Source organism: Pseudorasbora parva, chromosome 9 (genome assembly GCF_024679245.1).
Source record: "Pseudorasbora parva isolate DD20220531a chromosome 9, ASM2467924v1, whole genome shotgun sequence".
Classification (NCBI taxonomy): Eukaryota; Metazoa; Chordata; class Actinopteri; order Cypriniformes; family Gobionidae; genus Pseudorasbora; species Pseudorasbora parva.
In genome coordinates, this window is record NC_090180.1 from 23,295,480 (window position 1) to 23,318,644 (window position 23,165).

General features: G+C 39.2%; 1 protein-coding gene across 9 annotated transcripts in view; it reads right to left on the minus strand.

Moving 5' to 3' along the window:
• Positions 1-8,135: 8,135 nt before the first annotated feature.
• tnk2b (tyrosine kinase, non-receptor, 2b) overlaps positions 8,136-23,165 on the minus strand; it is a 119,012-nt gene continuing 103,982 nt past the window's right edge. For 5 of the 9 annotated variants that reach the window (XM_067454348.1, XM_067454343.1, XM_067454341.1 and 2 more), the window contains 8 exons: positions 21,520-21,761; positions 19,190-19,384; positions 17,002-17,093; positions 15,635-15,679; positions 13,119-14,515; positions 10,839-10,934; positions 10,500-10,627; positions 8,136-9,608 (listed from right to left, as the gene is read on the minus strand). In XM_067454348.1, the coding sequence (XP_067310449.1) occupies positions 9,602-9,608; positions 10,500-10,627; positions 10,839-10,934; positions 13,119-14,515; positions 15,635-15,679; positions 17,002-17,093; positions 19,190-19,384; positions 21,520-21,761 (2,202 nt within the window). In that variant the 3' untranslated portion in view covers positions 8,136-9,601. Of the gene's footprint in view, positions 9,609-10,495; positions 10,628-10,838; positions 10,935-13,118; positions 14,516-15,634; positions 15,680-17,001; positions 17,094-19,189; positions 19,385-21,519; positions 21,762-23,165 lie in introns of those variants that run through there. The other 4 variants (XM_067454346.1, XM_067454345.1, XM_067454349.1 and 1 more) reach the window with 3 other exon arrangements.

Genomic DNA, 23,165 nt, shown 5'->3' on the forward strand with positions numbered 1-23,165 from the left:
AAAAAGAGAAAAATACAACCTTTTATTTAAATCAGCACTAGGTAACTTTTCAACCTTCATAATATATTTTCAAGACTCTTGTGATGATACACCGACTTACAATAGGTTGAATGACACGTCTGCCATAGCTTGATGGGGTCTGTATCGTTTTTAATCGTACTTTTAAACTTCGGGTTTCGGGTAGTAACCCGAGAACAAAAAGAACTACAAAATTCGACTGCTTTACGGCATATACGTCACTTCCACCAACACCCACACTTCCTTAAATTCGGACGTGCGAGCCCAACTTTGTTCGTCGGATAATATAGTCATGTCCGAAGCAGCACAGACAAATAAGAAAGAAAAGGTTTTGTTGGAGGAAAGCAATAAGAGTAAACGAAAAAGTGATGGGATTAAAGGCAGGACGAGGATCAACATTGGACCAGCGTTTGCTCGTTGGCGTGAGCTGAAGGAGGAGTGCCCGACCGAAGCTGTCATGCTTGTTACGGTGAGCTACCACTCAAACATTTAACTGAAGTATCATATAGATTCTGTAAAACGGTAACCAATAGACTACTATAATGACGCTGGCTTGTAAATGTGAGCATCGCGATTATTTGGCGTTTGAAAAAAAATAAAACCCATGAAATTATATTCATTTGACATTCTGAAACATATGCCACTGACTGTACCTGGGATGAAGACATTTCACACGCGACACCAGAAGAACACCTGCATGTGAACTTCTCCTGCAGTGTTCAGGGTAGCTGTTAGTGCTGCACCAACCCGCGGGGACGCTTTTATGAAGTTATTTGGGCCGCCCCGCACCGCACCCACGACCATTAAATAGACATACAGGGTCCGCGGGTTATGAGACAACCCGCGCATTACTAGTTCAGGGCTATCAGGGTTGTCATGTCAACAAATCCACGTGCGATGGCATCCCCTTTTGTAGGATGACAGCTTACGACAGTAGTTGAGGACATTATTTTTTCCCAACTGTCGGGGGACCCCTAGAGCAAAAGTTGCCAAATGCTGCTTTAAGTACATCACTTTGATGGTAAAAAAAAAAATCACAGATTTAGAAAAACAAAAACAAAAAAAAATCACTTTAAATCATGTGTCCCACAATTATTGGCACCCCTGATGTTAATATTTTGTTCCACCTCCTTTTGCCAACAATAAAGGAGCACTTAATCTCCTCCTATAACATTTTACAAAATTGGAGAACAGAGAGAGAGGGATCTTTGACTATTCTTCTTTGCACAATCTTTCTAGATCATCCAGTGTCCTGGGTCCTCTTATGCGCTCTCTTCTTTAGCTCGCCCCACAGGTTTTCAATGGGTTGAGGTCTGGGGACTGAGATGGCCATGGGAGGACATTCTGGCAGAGGCCATTTACATTTTACATTTTTGAATTTGTCAGACGATTTTATCCAAAGCGACTTACATTGCATTTAAGGTACACATTTTACATGTTTGTCAATTATTGCTTTCCCTGGGAATCGAACCCATGACCTTGGCGTTGCTAGCGCCATGCTCTACTGTTTGAGCTATAGGAAAACTATATAGACCATCAGGTTTTTATTTAAAATGTCCTGGTAGCTCAAAGCATTCGTAATGCCATGCACCCTAACAAGGTTTATAGGGCTTTGGAAGAGAAACAGGCCCACAACATCACAGATCCTCCAATATACTTCACGGTGGGCATGAGGTGCTTTTCGGCATACTAATCTTTTGTTTTAGGCCAGACCCACTTAGAGTGTTTGTTGCCAATCTTAGTCTCATCTGATCAAAGCACATGATCCCAGTTGAAGTCCCAGTACCGCTTAGCAAACTCCAGACGTTTACGTTTGTGAGTGTTAGTAAGAAAAAACCTTTTTCCTTGCATGCCTCCCAAACAGCTTGTTGGCATGTAGAGCATCTGATGGTTGTTTTGGAGACTTTATGACCCCAAGATGGCAATCGTTGATGCAATTCTGTGACAGTGAGCTTAGGACATTTTTTTTTACTTCTTTTACCATCCTCCTCACTGTGCGTTGTGGCAAGATAAACTTGGGATCTCTTCCAGCCTTGTTTGTCACTGTTTAGTTGTTTTAAACTTCTTAATGATTCCTCTGACTGTAGATACGGGCAAGTTAAGGCGACTGGCTATTTTCTTGTAGCTATTGCATGAGTTATGAAGGTCGACACACATCTGCCTTACTTGAATGGTGTGTTCTCTTGTCTTTGCCATGTTGACAAATGGGTAAGAGAATTCATGTCCTATTTATACCCCATTTATACTTATATATTTATACTTGCTAAATGTGTGATCAGAAAGGCAGTTTTTAAGCATATTTCACAAGTTAAATAAATTCTGAAGTACAGTATATACAACTTAAATAAGACAATTGAAAAATAACGCTGGTCAAAATTAGAGAACACTTTCAGATACCAGACTTTCAATGTGGAATCGGTTCAACACTGCAGCTGAAATTACTCGCCAGTTCAGAGCTGAACACAGTGTAAGGATCTGTCTCACCATACAGTATCTTGTCATTTAAGAGAATTCAGACTGAATGCTCACTCTGCAGTGACCAATTCTCTCATCAGCAGAAAGAATTAAAAGGCTAGACTAACCTTTGCTGTGGAGCATGTTGTGTGAACAGAGAACTGGTCCAAAGTTCATTTTAGTGATGAATGCAAGTTTAATTTATTTGTGTCTGATGGAAAACATTATATACGGCATCAAACTGGGGCAAGATTGAACCCAAAGTGCCTAAAGAAGTCAGTGAAAGATGGAGGAGGAAGTGGCATGGTTTTGGGGATGTTTCTGCAGCAGGAGTTGGGCCTATTATACAGCTACATGGCAGAACCTCAGAACCTGTTTATCAGAACCTCCTTTGGCAACATGTGGTTCCTTCACTGCGAGCATCTCCCAATCAGCCCGCAATTTTTATGCAAGACAATGCCCCCTATCACACTGCAAAATGGGTAAAGCAGTTCCTTGAAAGTGAGAACATTGAAATAATGAAATGGCCAGCCCAGAGACTGATCTAAACCCCATTGAAAATCTATGTAAAAATCATTGGCGACAAAGTTATGGCTAAGAAACCCACTACAGTTACCGAACTGTGGAAGAGACTGGAAGAAGAGTGGACCAAGATCCCACCGGAGCAGTGTGAGTATCTAGTGATGTCCTGTGGCCGCAGATGAACTGAGCTCATTCAAAGCAAGGGCCTCTATACTTCCTACAATTTTTTGACTGCTGTAAGCATCACATTTTATTTTTTATGTTTTTTTGTTTGTTTTTTGTGCTGCACTGGTTATTGTTCTCTAGTTTTGATCACAGTGTTTTTGACAAAATAAAGGTTTTTGTTGAAGTACCTTGGTATTTTGTAAAACATGCTAGCAAAACAATGGTATACCCACAGCTAATCGTCCTTCAGACTTCACTAAGGTTACACGGTCAACTGTTAGTGGTATTATAACAAATTTGGGAACAACAACTCCATGTAAAAATCACAGATCGGGGTCAGCACATGCTGAGGCACACAGTTGCACAGAAGTTGCCAACTTTCTGTAGAGTCAATAGCTTCAGACCCCCAAACTTCATGTGGCATTTAGATTAGCTCAAAGTGCGTACAGAGAGCTTCATGGAATGGGTTTCCATGGCGAGCCAAAGCTGCAGATGCAAAGTATCGGATGCAGGGGTGTAAAGCACGCTGCCACTGGACTCTAGAGCAGTGGAGATGTGTTCTCGGGAGTGATGAATAACGCTTCTCTGTCTGGCAATCTGATGGACAAGTCTGGGTTTGGCGGTTGCCAGGAGAACAGTACTTGCCGTACTGCATTGTGTCAAGTGTAAAGTTTGGTGGAGGGGGATTATGGTGTGGGGTTGTTTTTCAGGGTTTTGGCTTGGCCCCTTTCTGCAGTCTCTTCCTGTTCCAACATGACTGCGCACAATTGCACAAAGCAAGGTCCAAAAAGGACCTCTTTTTTTTTTTTGTGGAGGAACATGACAGAGTCCTGACCTCAAACCAATAGAATGCCTTTGGGATGAAGTAGAGTGTAGAGCAGGTCTTCTCTTCCAACATCAGTGCCTGACCTCAAAAATGCACTTATAGAAGAATGGTCAGAAATTCCCATAAACACACTCCTAAACCTTGTGGAAAGCCTTCCCAAAAGAGTTGAAGCTGTTATAGCTGCAAAGGGTGGGCCAACTTCTTATTGAACCCTACGGATCAAGAATGGGATGTCATTAAAATTCATGTGCATGTAAAGGCAGGAGAGTCCCAAAACTGTTGGTAATATCTTGTATATGTAAATAAACAATTTATTGTGAATTCTAGTTGAGCCATGATTTGTCAGCGATCACACTTCTAGCACTATGTAGATGTGCCGAAAAAAGTAATTGAACATTGTGATGCTAGGTTTAATGTGTGTTTTCTTGAACCTTTAAACCTTTTTCACTGTATGATGTAGCACCATCATTTAGGAGCCACAACCACAGAAATCACAATGATTGGTAATCTTTCATCTGGGACAGCCCAGAATCTGACAATGTTGAGATGCACTGAGATGAGCTCAGTGAAGATGACAAATAGAGAGAGGGGATATTGTATTTAGTACAAGTGTCAATATTTAAATGTATTTAAAAATGCATTAATTCTTCTAATATGGATTTGTAGATAGTTATGTTTTACAGGGTACTGAATTATCTTAGATATAACCTCTTGGCTAATTATAATGTTAGCACATATCTATGTGTCTCAAGTGAGTAACAAAACGTTTCTGCCTAAACAACTCCAATTATATTTAGTTAGTAGGTCCAGGTAGTATCTGCCAGGTTTTTGGAGAAAAAAATCTTTAGAATGGATGGTAAAGGCAAATAACAGAGATGAAAGTATTACAGTTCTGTCTGGACCACTTGATTTTGGAAAGAAAAAAAATATTTAGAATGGATTTTAAAGGCAAATAACAGAGATGGAAGCACTACCATCCTGTCTGGACCGCTTGATTTTGGAGAAGAAAATACAAATCTTCAGAATTTATTTTAAAGGCAAACAACAGAGGTGGAAGTACTAGGAACACTATCTTCAAAGACGATTGACGATTAGCATACAGTTTGGATTGGGGATATGGTTCTGTTCTGGGCAAGAACTCCCTGCCCATTCATGCATCCTAACATGGATAAGAGCAGCAACCTTAGGGTAAACAGAAACAAAAGGATTGCAGATATCATTAAAGTGTTAGTTCACCCAAAAATTTAATTGGTGTCATCAATGACTCACCCTAATGTTGTTCCACACCCGTAAGACACAGTTAACACACTCGCAACACAGTTTAAGATATTTTAGTCCGAGAGCATATCCAAGTGTATACACACTATACTCTCCATGTCCAGAGAGTGAATAAAAACATCGTCAAAGTAGTCCATATGTGACATCGGTTGGTTAATTAGAATCTCTTGAAGCATCGAAAATACATTTTGGTCCAAAAATAACTAAAACTACAACTTTATTCAGCATTGTCTTCTCTTCCTTGTTTGTGTTCAAACCTCAAATAAAGATTCCAACGGTTGTGAATCAGTGAGTCGATCAATGATTCGGATCGCATGCAAAACTGCTAAAATCACGTGACACTGGCAATCCGAATCACTGATCGATTGTGAAAATGTTATTAACCTTGGCATAGTTGAATAACAAGAGTTCGGTACAAGGACATCACATCCATGAGTCTCAAACACCATTGCTTCCTCCTTCATATTTAAATCTTGTTTGTAAAAAAAAAAAAACCCACAGAAAAATAGGAGCAACAGTTGGGATCATTAATATGTACGCCCCCAACATTTACATATGCCAGCACATCTTCAAGGCCAGGTGAACCAAATCATTTCTGCAAGTATTGTGAAAAAAGAAGTGCCACGCGAGCATAGCGAAAATGATCAGATCATGGAAATAAATGTTATTTTCCAGGCTGTGCAGGGGATGGGAGGACTGTATTACTTTCCCACAGAACAAAACTGTCAACAGGCATGACTAATGTTTGTTTGCTCGGCCCATTTCACCACAGGCAGTTTTTCTCACCTTGATTGGGACAATATCAAACAGGCTTCACTCAGCGTCTGATTCTGGAGAATCAGCCATTTCAAACTATATCCCCGCAAGCAGTAAGTAGTGATTTTATTAACTTATTGTCTGTCAATTTCTGATTAAATCAAATGTTTTTAGTAAGACAACATTAACACTAATATCCCCTTTGTTAGATCCGACGCAAGATGCTAGTACAGTAACAATAGGAATCTCCAAGTAGCATAACAGTATGACATATGTCAAATGTTAATATTATTTTCTGCCAGTGTTGTCAAATAAATCTACAAAATACAACAGTAGATAGTATGGCAATCCCTTTTTATCAGATAGAATTATAATTTAGCCTATATTTCATCAACACAACTCAGGAGCTACGGTTGTTTAGTGTTTGACAGATAGGCCTAGCTCACTCAATTCTTTTATATAACGTCACCTTCTCCACCACTTAAGTTGAAACAATAGCCATTTGACAAGGCATCTAACTTTTAAAAACTTCATTAGACTTCTTTCTTTCTTTCTTTTTTACTGTACAAGCAACATATTTACGAGTTTGTGATTCAAAGCGAATAAACTTTCATTGTAAAATCATATGGTGACCCATTGCAATGATTTAAATATTTTGACAATTCTAAAAACAAAGTTGTGACTGCTGAAGTTAAATGTATAGTAAATGTGCTAGTTCACATGTATGCTGAAGCTATACTGAAAATAAAAACTAAACGTACCACTCAGAAGCGTCCATTTCCAATATCAAACAATTGGTTATTCCTCAACATTTGTATCTTCGTTCAGAAACAGGCTCACACACATAAGGTTGGATGCATAACATCTCCATTGTCATTGTAAGGAAGAAGAAAGAAAGAAAGAAAGAACTTTCCTAAGGATTAACATTTGAACACTCTCCTGCTACACCATACCGATACACTCACACCTCACCTTCACTCTCAGCATACTACCCCTTGTACTTGACTCTTTTCCCCTCCAGTATAACCCATACAAAAGTATGGGCTCTTTGTTTTAGTATCATTTGTAATGTCTCAGTGTGTCTGGTAAAGTCGTTTCATTCTCCCTGCCAAAATACAAACCTCCAAGTTCTATTAGTTGAGTAAAAATTGTATGCCATTAAAAAGGTGACCTCCCACAGATCTATAATTCAGGATGCCTCCTGTATGTAAATAAGTGCTCTCCTTCACAGATGTTGAGAACCCATTTAATCACAAATTCTGATTGCCCATTTGTGACCCCCTTAATAAAGCAGCCAATCAGAGCAGAGCTTAACATTAATATTCATGACCCTTCCAAACAAGGCAAATACAGACCATTTTATTCTAGGGACAATTTCTAGGGTTGTAAATGGACCTGTAAAAGTGTACCTGGACCATTTTAACCCTTAAATAAGTCACATACCCTCTATGTAGATTTAAAATAATTTAACAATTTAAAATATTGTTTCAACTCATTCTAGGGCACCTTTAATGTTTAATAATTTAATGTAAAACATAATTCAAGAAAAGGAGGAACATCAGTAGGCCATGTCCTGACTGTGGATGAGAGAAGGAGCTGGGGATGGAGGATAAGTTGCAGCTGCTAATACTGATGGACCTATATATGAATGCTGTGATAGGCGTCATATTCCAATAGGCAGAGTTTGATCAGCTGAGCCAGCTGATGTGAGCTTGACTGATGTTACCTGTCAGAACTAACACTACACTTGATCTCTGGGATCTGAAAGAATTAAAAATAAAAATAAATCTAACTTAAATTAACACACACATGAAATGGTATATGTATAACTGCAAGTGCAAATGTATGGATCAAATTACAAATATGTTTTACTTTCGATAGAATATTTATATAGACAGCTGCCCAGACATGACAGTGAATACACAGTCATGGTGATGGATTGACATACTTTCTAGTGCAGGGGGTTTCAAACTAGATTTGGTTGGTCCATGAAAAATCCAAAATAAGGCTGTCAAAGTATAAGCATTGCTGCCTTAATATTCTGGTATTCGTTTGCATTACAATCTTTGAAATGTGTTCAAGAGAACGAAAGAAAGAACATATGAAGACACTTCCATAGAAAAAGATAAAAAATAATCACTTTAATAAAAAATACATTTATATATTTATATTATATACTATAAATTTTGCATCATTATGCTTTTTACACAATTAGGATACCAAGGTTCTAATTTGTAAAGCTATTTGGAAAAATGGAACTAATGAACATTTGAATGGGAACACAGGGTTATCGGGTAACTTACTTCAGTCTTCCTAAAATTACAACAGCATAAATGTAAGACTAGGACTAGCTTCCACTCTTGACTGAATCTTCAGATGATCAGCAGCAGGGTACAGAATGGTGTTCCATCATGCACAACACAACATTTTCCAGGGTAACAAAAACTATAAGTCCTGTTCTCAGATTGCCAGGACACAGGAGAGAACGGTGGACAGCGTTCCATGATGAACACAGAAGCAGCATCTACGTGAAACCCAAAACATACAATACAGAGCATTCACAAAGTAAGGGTGCTACAGCCAACACACAACACAGTTAGACTGCCATTCAGTTGTACAGGAAAAAAGGCTGTCTTACACTTTTAACATTGCTGTGGACTCATTTGCTGGTTTTGTTATATTCGTTGGTCACTGTTCAAGCTGATCTATTTATGTAGACAAGCAGTTTAAAACGCCTTACCACAGACGTAAGATCTTTTGCATCTGAGTGTCATGATGCAGAAAATGCCACAACATCACTAATCAAGTCTAGTGCTTTGTCAACCACATTGAAACCAACATGTGAACAGTTGTGCTTTGTAAAAAATGACCAAGAAAAGGTTCAGTCACTTAATTGTGCTTTGGAGGTCTCCTGATGCGTTTTCAAGCATTTTGTCTTTTACTTTGAGATTGGAAGTATTGTGCAAAATCAACAAAAACAGTTTTGTGACTTCACTGATGACCCCAGCAAAATCAATTGGCTTAAAATTAGTGATTCATACAAAAATAATAACACTAAAAAAAGGCAGAAGGAAGTCTGTCAGCATGGGGGACAGAGGATGATAGTTCAACATGAAGGGCTTTAACATATAACACATCAATTCAACATACTGTACATACAACATTTGAAATGGGTCAGGTTTCAAGAACTCTCACTCTCATAAACAAGTGACCCACACAAAACACATTAAATTAAAAAAGCAAATGTAAGAGAAATAACAACTTGAATCAGATGCACATATAACCAAAACATCTGACAATATATACATACAAACTTTCATAAGTCTCTCATACAAATTTATGAAAAATTACAAGCAGCACCTTGTTTTCCATCTGTTGCCATCAACTGGAAAATAAAAAGCGGGTTCTTTAAATTTTGACCTGTGAAGTATTGCACCCTAGTGAGATTTCTGGAGGCACACACACACACACACAAACACGCGCACAGTCAGATCGAGAGGTAAAAATGTGAGTCCTGGTTGGCCCTCAGTGTTCCCTCTGTGCTCTCAACAGTCTTTTAGAGCATGAGGCTTTTCCAATGCATCATCGTCTGCAAACAAAGACAAATAAATTAAGAATTGATGCAAAGAATTTTATACAAAAAGTTAAATGGGTAACAAAACTAAATCACAGCCAAGAACAATACAGGACGTCAATGTGAAATAATCAAAATTAGATAGAAAAATAGACATAATTAAAAACTACACAAAAAAAAAGCCGGGAAAGCAACTTGAAAAGCAGTCCTGCAGTAGTGTAGTGAAGTAGTGAGGGTCTAAACTTTTTCTTTTTACAGGCAGCAATAAAACAAAATGTGCTGACTCTGGAATAACACACACACACGTACGAACGAACGAACGAACGCACACACACACACAACAGTTTTTTTTTTTTTTTTTTTTTTTTTTTTACAGCAGAAATGTCCAGAACAGATGGAAATTGAGGACAGGTAGTGAAATTGATTAAAACTAGGATGAGCATTCCCTGGGGCATAACTGCAACATTTAAGGTTATTGACTGAAATTAATTTAGAGTTAATAAAACATCTCTGTACGGGTATCAGAAAACTGCTCGAAGGCTCATGTCCCTATCCTGATTGACGGGGTTGATTTGATCGTAGTCTGAGCACAACACGCTCAAATGTTGTAACTTAACGGCACATTAGTTCCATGAATGTTTTTAAGCAGCATGTGACATGTTGTTGGAAAGCATCACAAACTGTTTGATGAAACAGAATGAGCTGTTGTGAGGTAAGTTAAAAAGAATAGGCCTGGCCCATCAGGAAAATATAATCAGTGTATGGCAAATTCATTTTGGTCATTTGCTCAATGGAAATGGAGGAGCTTGAAATTGGGTAGTGTGGACATATCAGCTATCAGCTTTAACAGTAGTAAATTACCAGTAGGGGGCGACACAGGACAATAAAAGAGAACATCTGCCCTACCTCAGCTTGACTGAGCCATACGAGTCCAACAGTTGTGTGCTAGCTAACTCCAGATTCCAGTCATACATTTCTAGAATCTTATGACACTCCACCCTCGTCTTCAGCCCCAGACAGAACAGCTGCTCCACCTGGGCACCAAAAAGGGAAAAATAGAAAAGAGTCATTTAAGTCATTACGTTCTAAATGACCATCATGGATATACTTCCTAGCTCTGTATAATAAACATGACAAAGACAGAGGAGGAGTGTCTTCTTGTGCCTGATTAATTTTTTTTTTTTCCGATTACAATTAGATTACAACTAACAGCCAGTGAATCAAGGCAGCTGTGATGGCTGTTACCTTCAAGTAGTGTACAGCCTTCTGCACATTCCAGCTGTGATTCTGTAAAGCCGCCTGACATTCTTCAATTGTTACTCCATGGACAGCCTCTTGCACCTAAACAGGGCAAATCCAATCTATGACTATAAATCCATAGATGAATAATGTGGACCTAATTCTACTTAGTATAATTGTTTAAAAAAAACAACTTTGAACTGCTTTTCATGAGTTCACATTTGCATATAATCAGATACAGTTTAAAATATGTGTATTTGGCATGCTGTCCAAGAAGGGGAGCCTAGAAATCTAGACGCACCCTAGCGGCAGCAAATCTAATTTGCCGCGAGTGTCGTCTAGCAACTCACAATTTACTTCTGAGCTGTAAACGCTAAACTCTGGTCGTGCCAATCACATCGTGTATAAAGTCGGTGGGCGGGGCTTAATATAATGATGGCCATGTTGCGCGTGCTTCTAGTAAACACAGAAACTGGCGAACGGGGGTCTTTCGAATCAGCTTTGACCGCGACTTGGAGTTAAGCTTTTCTCTGAGAAAATAACAGAACAGAACTGAAGTAATTTTTAAGAAAGGAAGATGTGTTCGGAGTTTTGCCGACTGGATACGTCGAAACTTTAATCTGTCAACGAGCTCCGATTCAACTTCGTTGCTTTGGTTGGTTGTAGCGCTATCCAGTTGCGTGCAGAGGGAGTTTGAAAGACAACCGTTTATCCCGCTCCTCGGATTGAGCCCTGTCAATTGTGTGGGTCTGGCTTGGGTCTGGCTTGTCAGGACTAAGGAGAGGGCTCTGAGCTCAGAATTTGTCTCCAACCCAGAGCACTGTCTCCCCACACTGACTGGGATAGGAATAATCGAGAGTGTGGGGTGGAGGAGGGATGCTAGAAAAAACTCTTGAGGTAAGTCGGCTCTATATATATGCCTCCTCTCATGCTGATTGGGTAGATTATCTAAACTTGCTCCCGCCAAACCTTTTTAATAAAATATGAAGTAACTGAATCAAATATTTAAAACAAATTGATACAAGCACAGGAGACTCAACTCAAGGATAACTGACTGCAATAACATTTAACATTTAATGCATGGCTACACATCAAAATAAAAACAATTGTCATTTAAATAAAGTTACTTACATCAATAGCGGGTATTGAATTAAATATATAAAGTAGGGTGTTATTTACACTAAATGAAAATAGCTTGCCATCCCAGAATGTATAGCAGTGAGCTCCATGAGAAATTGTATTCAAGACAGAAGAAAATGGCAATTATATTTAGGGAATGGCTGTAGACTGTAAAAAAATATTTAGAAAAAAAAGTTACCTGGTTGCCTTAAAATTTTGAGTTCATTTAAATTAAAATTTTGAGTTAATACAATGAAATTTTTTGAGATTTGACAACCTTTATTAAAATATTATTTTAAAAATTTGTAAGCATATTGGGTAATTGTGTGCTTTATTTCTGATAACGCAGTAAAACATGCCAAATAGTGCTATTGTCATGATTTATCATTTTTTTTTATGTGGTTCAGATACAATAATATTTTGAGTTTCTATTTATTAAACAAAGTTCCTTCATTGTATCAACTCAAATTTTTAATTTCAATAAACTCTAGGCAACCAGGTTACTTAAACCAACAAAAACCAACACATTTTTTTTTTACAGGGTATGCGTTCAGTGCTTATACGCGCAGATTCTAACTCGAGGCAAAAGCTAAATACACAGTCTTTAATCTCCACACCACTCTAGCAGTGGTCAAACTGGTTTCTTTGTTATTTTATCTGTCCTAACCAGACAATGGTGAGCAGAGTTTGTGCAAATAGCCTTTGCCAATGAATCTGCACGTATCAATACATACACGCATACAGCCTCTCCCTACATATAATTGACATTTTCTTCTGCTGTCTTGAAAGACATTTTCTCATGGAGCTCACTGCTAAACATTCTAGGATTGTCTTGGATTGATACTTTAGATTTCGGCCTAAATAAGCCTTCATGATGGAAAGTTTTTTTTTCCCCCATAATGAAGTTATCCATGTAGAAAACTCACTAGGTTTCGGAAAAGAAATATAGGCCATCTGCATGCAGCACTATAATAAGAGATGAATTACTCTGGTCAAAAATCAAGTTCCCACAATTACACAGACAGCCCAAGTGACTCATGAATCACTATTCAGACATAAAAAGAACATGACTGCTTATGTTGGAAGCGCACAACCTTTTCTGAAAGTTCTGAAAGAAAACCACTAGTAATAAAAAAAGGATGCGTTTAATATCTCCAAATCTCTCACCAGTCTGACTCTGTCGTGGTTGCTGGTGCTGTCGGCCCTGTTAAATGAGCCATCAGTGCTTACTCTGCACAAGCTGAGAGAGTTCTTCAGGCCCCCTCTAAATCCAGAGCCTGTCAGACTGCTATTGTTATTTGAGGAGAAATTGGACTTGAGCTCCCCTTGTTGATGAACCATGGGCTTAACAGTGGCCGTGTTTATCTGCTTCTTCTCCTCGCCACTCTGTGCCTCTTTGAAGAACTTATCGTAGCGGTCCAGATACGGAGGCCTCTCAGGCAGGAGGTAGTAGTGTGTATTGCTGACCTTCTTGCCGTCACGTACAATAGGCAGAATGCAGGGCCCTTTGGCTTGCTCCTTATCTTTGCCCTGTGCCTGGATAACCTTCGGAGCAGCATATTTAGGATCGGAGGCAAAGCTCTGAGTGGTTGGCATGAGTTTAGCAGGTGAGGTGGAGAGGTAGGATGGGCCGTAGATCGAGGCGGCTGAGCAGAGGCTGCTGCGAGTCTGAGGGGAGCCCACGTGTGGACTTGGTGTGCGTGAGTCTGGCTGAGAGAGGGGGTCTCGCGGTGGAATCTGGGGTGGACGCTCCTTATCCTCAATTCCTGAGACTGGGGACAGCTCACCAGACCAGCGGGCATATTCACCACCTGCACGTTTAACTGGACGGGGTGGTATGGGGATGCGTGGTGGTATCTGGGGTTTGTCTTCAGAAAATGTTAGGACAATCTGGCGGTGTGGCTCCAGACTAGGGCTGGTAGAGTTCACAGGTACATTGAGATGCCTCATACACTCCTGCTGCAGCTCTTGAAAGATCTCAGCAGACTGTGAGAAGGTGCAAGCATTATTCTGCCTGCAGGGCAAAAATAAATTGTCTTCTACATGAGGTTTGCACTCTCCGGTAGGAGTGCAGGGTATACGTGGAGAACATGGTTCATCAGCTCCTTGTTCTGCACTGTTGATAGAGCTCACTTCAAAGTCATCCTCATCTTGTGCTACATCATCATATGCTGGGGGTGGAGGAAGAGGTCGAGCGTCCCAGTCCACCACTGGGGTCGGGTGAAGGGGACGGGGTAGTGAGCGTGAGGGGCTCTGAGGTGGAGTTTTATCCAAAATGTTCTCTGCTTCAAGTGCCAATTTAGCAAGGGTTGGGATTTGGATTTCCATCACAGGAGAGGGTGAAGGTGTGACCGATGGAAACTCTTCTCCAAAGTCTATGAGAGAGACTTCTGTGGGAGTGCTGCCCCCTGGAGTCCGCACACCATATGTGGAACGATCACCTAATTTGGCAGCAGAGACCCAGGCGGCTGGTTTGAACTTAAGGCCCTTCTTCTTCAAAGAGAGTAGCCGCAGACCTGTTGAAGTTTGGTCCTCATCCTCAGCAACAGCATCATAGCAGGGTTCTGGTCACATGACAAAAAAATAAAAATAAAAAAATAAAAAAATATGTAATTTTTTTGTTCAATTTACAATTTCTTCTGTTTACTACTACTGTATATGAACTCAGGTTGTTTTTAATTTAATTTTATTATATTTAAAATGACAAACGGCTATTACAGCAAAGCTTGTGATGGAATTACAGCATTTTTGTGCCATTTTTATGCCACTCTAAAACTGTAAATATTTACACCACATAAAAGTAATAAATAAAATAAAATTGTTGGTTATGAGCCATGTAACCCTTGTATTCTAATAAATAAGGTTAGGTCAGAACTACAATCGTCAAAGATGATAGACACTTCAGTTTAGCGGTATGGTTCAATGGCGGTATGGTTCTGTTCTGGGCAAGAACTACCTTTGCATCTATGCATTGATAAGAGCAGGAAGATCAGTGATAAAATCCCCTTAAGGTAAACAGAACAGAACCAACAATGTATTGCAGATAGTATTAATGTCAGTATTAAAATGCACAACCTAATTTGGGAATTTAGTCTGATTCAGGGGGAATCAGAATGCCAAATCCTGGCTGTTGAGTGGAGGAGCCGGGGAAGGAGGAGGGTAATTAGCTCTGGAGAAAGCAATAGCAGCTGACAATACTGAAGGAGCTTATATATGCTGTGATAGGCATCTTATTCCTATAGGTAGACGAGATCAGCTGACAGTCAGCTAATGCAAGCTTGACTAATGTTACTTGCCAGAACTAACGATACACTTGATTTATGATACCAACAATTTAGATACCAGAGAAATTTCACAATTCTTGATTTTAATTTCGATCATTTCAAGAGAGATTTGCAAATCCCCTCTTGAGCACTAGCTCTGTAACCAGCATTATTTTGGTGAAAAATAGGTATAATGGGATCAGATGTTACCCAAAAGTCATATAAACATGAGACCACAGCAAATACACAGCGAACAGATAAGAACTAAAAAGATGGAGCAATTTGGATAGAAGCAGAGGGAGAAAAAGAACAACCAAAAATGCATACAAAACAGATGTGCTGTACCTTTGAGAAGGGGTGCTAGAAGTGAACAGAGAGGGCATGAGCAGTGCTTAAAGTAAACTGAGGGTCCACACTTACTCTTAATCAGCAAAGATGGCTGAGGGGGCCGAAGAGGAGGCTCCTCTGTAGAGCAAGCAAGCGAAAGATAGAAAGCGTAACATAACAGAAGTGAGAATGTTCAGGACGTGAGAGGACAAGTATTAAAAGAAGTTAACTGAAAAAAGCAATAATGTTTTGTTTGCGAGTTTGAGAATTGAGTTCCGGTTCTGAATGCAATCTTAACAGTTAACAGCAGCTAGGCTTTACTTACACGCGAAACATACTTCAAATCCGTGTTTCCATTAAGTATTTTGTCCATTTTGTCACAAAATACAAACGAAAAATTTCATTTTGACGGTCTTTAATGTGATGTGTCAGATCACTGTATAAGCGAGTGAGTTCAAACGGCAGCACAGTGCACGAGTGAATGCGATCATCTATTCTCTTCCTGGTCCCAATCAGTGTTTCAATGGTGGAAAGACATCAGTAAAACAGCGACTAAAGCTGTAATTTCCTCCATCAAAGTCAGCTGCCTCCATGATAATCTTCTGATACGCGCAGTGCAGGCAAGTGAAAATCGCTGCGCGGCATAAATGATAAATCTATTAGGCAGTTTTTTAGTGAAAGCTTCTTCTGTTCTTCTTTAAAACAAAAAGTTGCATCATGAATGACACAAGTGTGCAGCCCAGTACATTAAGTGCAAGTGTGAGTGCAGGCTAGCGAGGGAGAAGGGAGGGGGGACAATCATGCTCCGGGGAAATACTTGACAGATAAGTGTACTTTCACTACTTAAACCGAATGCATCCCCATAAACATTGACTACCACTTTATGTATGTTAGCTTGTGCTGCTAGTCGGTTGCATATGGTATCGGGAAAAGTATTGTTAGGAACCGGTATCGAAATTGGCACCAGATCGAAAGATTTTTAACAATACCCAGCCCTACACCGTTCTCACAGATTCACTTTTTTTTCTTCTTTTTTTTTACATGAAGATAAGAATAGTACCGTTTCAAAACTATTGCAAAACCTGTTTTGGGGATTGCATTCTCTAGGTGCTGGGCGCTGTTTCTGTGCTATTTTGGTTGAAAACGGTGTTGAGTAAGTGGCCCCAAAGTAAATAAGTAATTATTATTTACAATGGAAATGAATCAATCAAAAACTTGTAAAAACTAGCTGGACAATAACTTTTTTCTAGAGCTGATGTACAGCCAAAACAATCTCTCTTTCATTAAATTCCTATTATCATATATTGTGAAAACATACATTGTGAAAAGCGGTACATAAATGAAGGTGACTTGACTAACTAATGTTCAATTTAGTCCTGGAAACATTTTTAAAATGTCCTGACTGTGGGAACCATGTATATTAATATTTAAGCATGTCTAATAAATAGTCATTTGCTTACTCTTAGTACGTCCAGGGAGTTGAGTTGGTCTGGCAGAGTTCAAATCTAGTCCTAGCACATCTGGAGGATCCATGGGATTCCCGAGATAAAGACTGCAAGAGCAATGGAATGACAAGCATTTAGCAGCCCATCAGTGTATATACAAGACCATTTCTTAAATGTAAGTTCACAATAAAACCAGACTCTGGAACCCTGCCAAAAGAAGATTTAATGACACAGTATAACTAAAGTTGTAAAGACATTTCCGATTTTAACAGCCACCCTTATATTTCACTGGATGTTTTATGGCGGTATTTACAGCTGCTATATCAGTTAATACAGCCAAGTTTATGTTAGAGACGGTGTTCTGTCTTCTACTGCCACCTTGTGCTGAAGCAGCAAAGTGCTTATATGCTGTCATGTGTAAAAACTTGAGCAGTGGCTCCATCTAAGTGAATGTGACACTTTACTTATTGACCATGACAGAAGCATCTGTTATCCAGCATGTGATCTGCAAGGTTTCATCTCTGCAACCTGAGAGTTTACACTCATGGCCACTAAAATCTAATAAGTATTATTTCCTCGTTCACTTCAAAGCCTGACTGATCTATATTAATGTGGCATTCATTAAAATGTGATGTGGTTATGTGAACAACTACAGTAATGAAAATAGAATGATAGCATGATTCTGTGGGGATTAGCAACATATTTTGTGAGAACACCGAATAAAAATACATAAATAAACAGTCACTGAGATACAGACCAACATTTACACTAGAGACAGACCAATACATTGGTCAAGACAATTAATCAAATGATGTTAAGCCGATAACCATATCTGTGTGGCCAAATAATAGATGAGCTCTTCAAAATGTACATACATCCTAGGATAAGAGCTTTCTTCTTCTTCATTCGGCTGTTCCCTTCAGGGGTCGCCACAGCGAATCATCTACCTCCATCTATTCCTATCCTCTGTATCCTCTTCTCTCAGTCCGACTACCTTCATGTCCTCCTTCACTACATCCATAAACCTCCTCTTTGGTCTTCCTCTTGACCTCCTGCCTGGCAGCTCTAACCTCAGCATCCTTTTACCAATATATTCACTCACCCTCCTCTGAACATGTCCAAACCATCTCAACCTGGCCTCTCTAACTTTGTCTCCAAAACATCTCACATGTGCTGTCCCCTATGATGTACTCATTCCTGATCCTATCCATCCTCGTCACTCCCAAAGAGAACCTCAACATCTTCAGCTCTGTTACCTCTAGCTCTTCCTCCTGTCTTTTCCTCAGTGCAACTGTCTCCAAACCATACAACATAGCTGGTCTCACTACTGTCCTGTACACCCTTCCTTTCATTCTTACTGGTACTCTTTTATCACACAACAGACCTGACACTTTTCTCCAACTATTCCAACCTGCCTGCACACGCTTCTTCACCTCTTTTCCACACTCCCCATTTCTCTTGACTGTTGACCCTAAGTACTTAAAATCCTGCACCTTATTTACCTCTTCTCCCTGTAACCTCACTGTTGCACTTGGTTCCCTCTCATTCACACACATGTATTCTGTCTTGCTGCGACTAACCTTCATTCCTCTTCTCTCCAGAGCAAACCTCCACCTCTCTAGACTTTCCTCCACCTGCTCCCTGCTCTCACTACAGATCATTATGTCATCTGCAAACATCATAGTCCATGGAGATTCCTGTCTGACCTCATCTGTCAGCCTGTCCATCACCACCGCAAACAGGTAGGGGCTCAAAGCCGATCCTTGATGCAGTCCCAACTTCACCATGAAGTCCTCTGTCTCACCTACGGCGCACCTTTCCACTGTCCTACTGCTCTCATACATATCCTGGACCACTCTAACATACTTCTCTGCCACTCCAGACCTCCTCATACAATACCACAGCTCCTCTCTTGGCACTCTTTCATATGCTTTCTCTAAATCTACAAAGAAGACACAATGGAGCTCTTTCTGACCTTCTCTGTACTTCTCCATCAACATTCTCATGGCAAATAATGCATCCGTAGTGCTCTTTCTTGGCATGAAACCATACTGCTGCTCACAAATGTTCACTTCTCCCCTTAGCCTTGCTTCCAGGGAAAACATGAGAATCACCAATTAAAACTTAACTTAAAACCATTTAAGAGAAAACAGAATTGAGAAAATAAAGGGTGCATGTGTGAAGTTACATTTAAGAGACTCACTCATCAATCCTGTCAGGAAAGCCCCAGCAGCGGTGAGGATTGGTGTCTCCATGGCCTGTGTGAATGAAGCTGTTCTTCAGTGGACGGCTTATGTCATGGGCAGAGAGACCTGCAACTGACGTGACAGTGTTCCTGGGAAATTGACCAACCTTTAGGGTACGTTTGTTCTGACCTCTCCACCAGTAGTTTTCTGCCCTGCAGGACACAGATAACATTTTTTATAAGAACTGGAAAGCTCTCATATTTGGCTGCTTTATTAAAGAAGGGCAGATAGACTTGGGAACTGAGAACCAGTTCTTAACTATTTCAAGTTTATTTTAAAATATTAGAACTAACTGGTGATGCAAAAAGTAAAGTCTGATTCCTAAAAGAGTGAATCCTATAAGCATTTATGAATCAGTCTGACTGAGAAGTTACTTAAACGTTTCACACTGCAAAAAATGCTTTTCTTACTTAGTATTTTTGTTTTGTTTCTAGTCAAAATTTCCAAACATTCTTACATTAAAAAACATTTACTAGACAAGAAAAAAATATTGCCTTGTTTTGGGAAAAAAATAATCAAAATTAAGAGAGTTTTTGCTTAAAATAAGCAAAATAATCTGCCAGTGGGGTAAGCTAAGATTATTTTGCTTACCCCACTGACAATTACTTTTGCTTGTCTAGTAAATACTTCTTGTTTTAATAATTTTTCTGTTTGGACTAGAAACAAGACAAAAATACTAAGTAAGAAAAGCATGTTTTGCAGTGCATGAACTGGCTTTTTTATATACTGTTGTCTGAGGTCAACTAATGACGTTGAAGTGTTTTTTATATTCAAAAAAATCATAATAAATACGTTTTCTGCACTGGTTTTGAGGCTCGCTCCTGAACGCTGGGTTTTGATGGGCGTGCCGCACTGGAGACTTGGAAGTAAACACCCATGGCTAGGAATTGATAATATTTGCATATTTAATGAGCTTCAGCTCCCCTGTCAGTTCACATGAGGGAGGGATTGTTTTGAAAGCGGCAACCGGAATGATTTTCTCGATCAGAGGGCTCGTGTAAGACATGTTTTACTCACATAAGTGTGTTGCACCATTCCTGTTGGATCCAATATAGAAGGAACAGCATTGTGTTTTAATCTCAATATGTCTGCAAATCCAGTGTCAACCTAAGACAATTCCCCAGTGAAATGAAGCAAACTCATATACAGTGTCTTCCCCACATGAGCTGGAACTTCATTAGAAATAAATTTCAACTAATATTAGGATCCGAAGGAATCTTATGCAGCGACTGTGTTCTTCCACAACCTGGAATAGCGTAATATCTTGCCATCTTCTTCGGCATGTGCATTGCTGCTGACTATCCGAATAGCGAATAGCTCCATGAGTCGGTGGGCAGGCTCCTAAATTAGACATGCTTATTATTCGGGTTAAGGCAGTGTTTCACTGCACAATAACGTCAGGATGAGCCACATTCTGAAATCGATCGCTTGCTGGGCCTGGTTTCTATAAAAACTTTTCTTTGACTAACAAGGAAGTTTTCAGCTCTAGAACTTAAGGTTATTCTTATATTACCATGAGCTTTTATATCAAAAGCTCAAGGGAAAGTTGATTTCTCAATTCATGACCCCTTTAACCAGAACCTTTAACTCCTCCAGGTCTGCACAGTTTTAAGGCCCTTTAGAAGTTTTGAATTTGTGCTTTTTTTCAGTAGCTTATAAACATTAAATGCCAAAAGTGTCATTGCACTGTATTCATCACAAACTGGGCTACCATAATATGCGAGCAACATGTATGTGCATGCTTGTATTTTTGAAAGAATAACATTGATGCATGTCTTTGTAAAAAATAAAAAATAAATAACAAAATAAAATAAAAAGTCACTTAGGGCCTTAAAGCGCACAGTTAATGTGTCCACCAGACTTTTGACTAATGGATGATGATGCCTAGAGTTGTTGCTTCAAACTGAATCATTGTGTCTACGCATTCACATAAAACAATATATTGATTACATTTATTTTTTTAATTTAAAGGTGCCCTAGAATAGAAAACTGTATTTAGATAGACAGTATTAACATGTATTAATATTAACATGGACCTGCACCAAATCAACATATGAAGGTTATTTGAGTATTTTGAGTCTTTTGAGAAAGAAAAAAAGGTATTTTGAGTATTTTGAGAAAACAACGAGGTGAAGCCACCGGCCTTAGAGAGTTAAATGTATTACAATTCCCATCCTTTGGTGTAGACTAGTGGTCTACACTTCCAATTGGGCCTCTTATTTTAAAATGCATTAAGCAAGCATTAATATAAGATATTTTATATACATTATATGGTATAAGAGCTCACCTGCCCTCTATGATGGTAATGACATCATTCATCTGGATTTGAAGCTTGTCAGGTTCATCAAAGTCCTGCAGGGCCCTCATGTCTGTAGGCATGGTTTCCACTAGAAATTCCCTTAGAGCCAAAAAGGTGGGCCTGTCATCTGGCTTTTGTGCCCAACACTGCATCATGACATTATAGATGTCCTGAGGACAGTCCTCTGGTTTAGGCAGCCTTTCACCCTCCTTATCTATTTTGTGTAGGATCTGTCAAAAACACACATTAGATTTTTTTTGTTTGTTTGTTTGTGAATGACCTAATAAATTAAATGCAATACTGGTAGGGTTACTGTATTAAGAAGTTAATCCAATATTAGGCTCTCTAAATATCTGCTTTTTGGGGTTAGGGCTGTGAGATTAATTGAAATTGAGACTTATTTTATGGAAATACGATAATCAAGATAAAACTATTATTGTGCCCCAATCTGTCTCTTTCCAGCGGTGTGCTTACACTCCTCCATAAAAGGCCAAATTTAACACGTAAATCAGTTAATTCATGTAACGTGACTTTCACAAAATGGGACATGCTCAATACTAAAAAGATTTATTAAAAGCGCAAAAGCGAACTTGCACTGTTTCTCGGGCTTCTTTCTGTGCTCGATGGAACAGAACAAAAACAGTCAAAGTGAACTTTGAGCTTTGGGTAGACGCCTAAACAGTCAAATACACACAAAAATATGTCAAAATGTCAGGCTTGGCAAATATTCACTTAAACTCAGACAGTTATTTCTTAAAGGGTTAGTTCACCTAAAAATGAAAATTCTGTCATTAACTACTTACCCTCATGTCGTTTGACACCTGTAAGATCTCCATTCATCTTTGGAACACAAATTAAGATCCAATGTCTTTCCTCTCTCAAGACCAAAATAAGCCACTAAAGATGTCGTAACAAAGTCCATCTCACTACAGTGGTTCCACAATCATTTTATGAAGCGACTAGAATAGTTTTTGTATGCAAAACCCCCCCTAATTAACGACTTAGATAGTGATTGCCGATTTTAAAACACTGCTTGCTAAAGTTTCTGAGCATTATGAATCAGCATTTCAGAGACACGTGTTTTCAGCAGTTTGCCATGTGATCTGAATCATGAACCGATACGCTGATTCATTACAGGGATAGTTCACTTTAAAATATAAATTCTGTCATCCTTTACTCACCCTCAAGTTGTTTCAAACCTGTATGAATTTATTTCTTCATCTGAACACAAGGGAAGATGTTTTGAAGAATGTCTGTAACCAATCAGTTAACTGGAACCATTGACTTCCATAGTAGGAAAAAATATACTATGGAAGTCAATGGATCCAGTAAACTGATTGGTTACTGACATTCTTCAAAATATCTTCCCTTGTGTTCGGCTGAAGAAAGAAATTCATACAGGTTTGAAACAACTAGAGGTTGAGTAAAGGATGACAGAATTTTCAATTTAAAGTGAACTATCCCTTTAAGCTCTGAAGCTTCAGGAAGCAGTGTTTTGAAACAGGCAATCATTATACAGGTCATTATTTAGATTTTGGGTTTTTTTTGCAGACAAAAACTAATCTTGTCGCTTCATAAAATTATTGTAGTGAGATGGGCTTTTTATCGAAGTCTTAAAGGTGCACTATGCAACT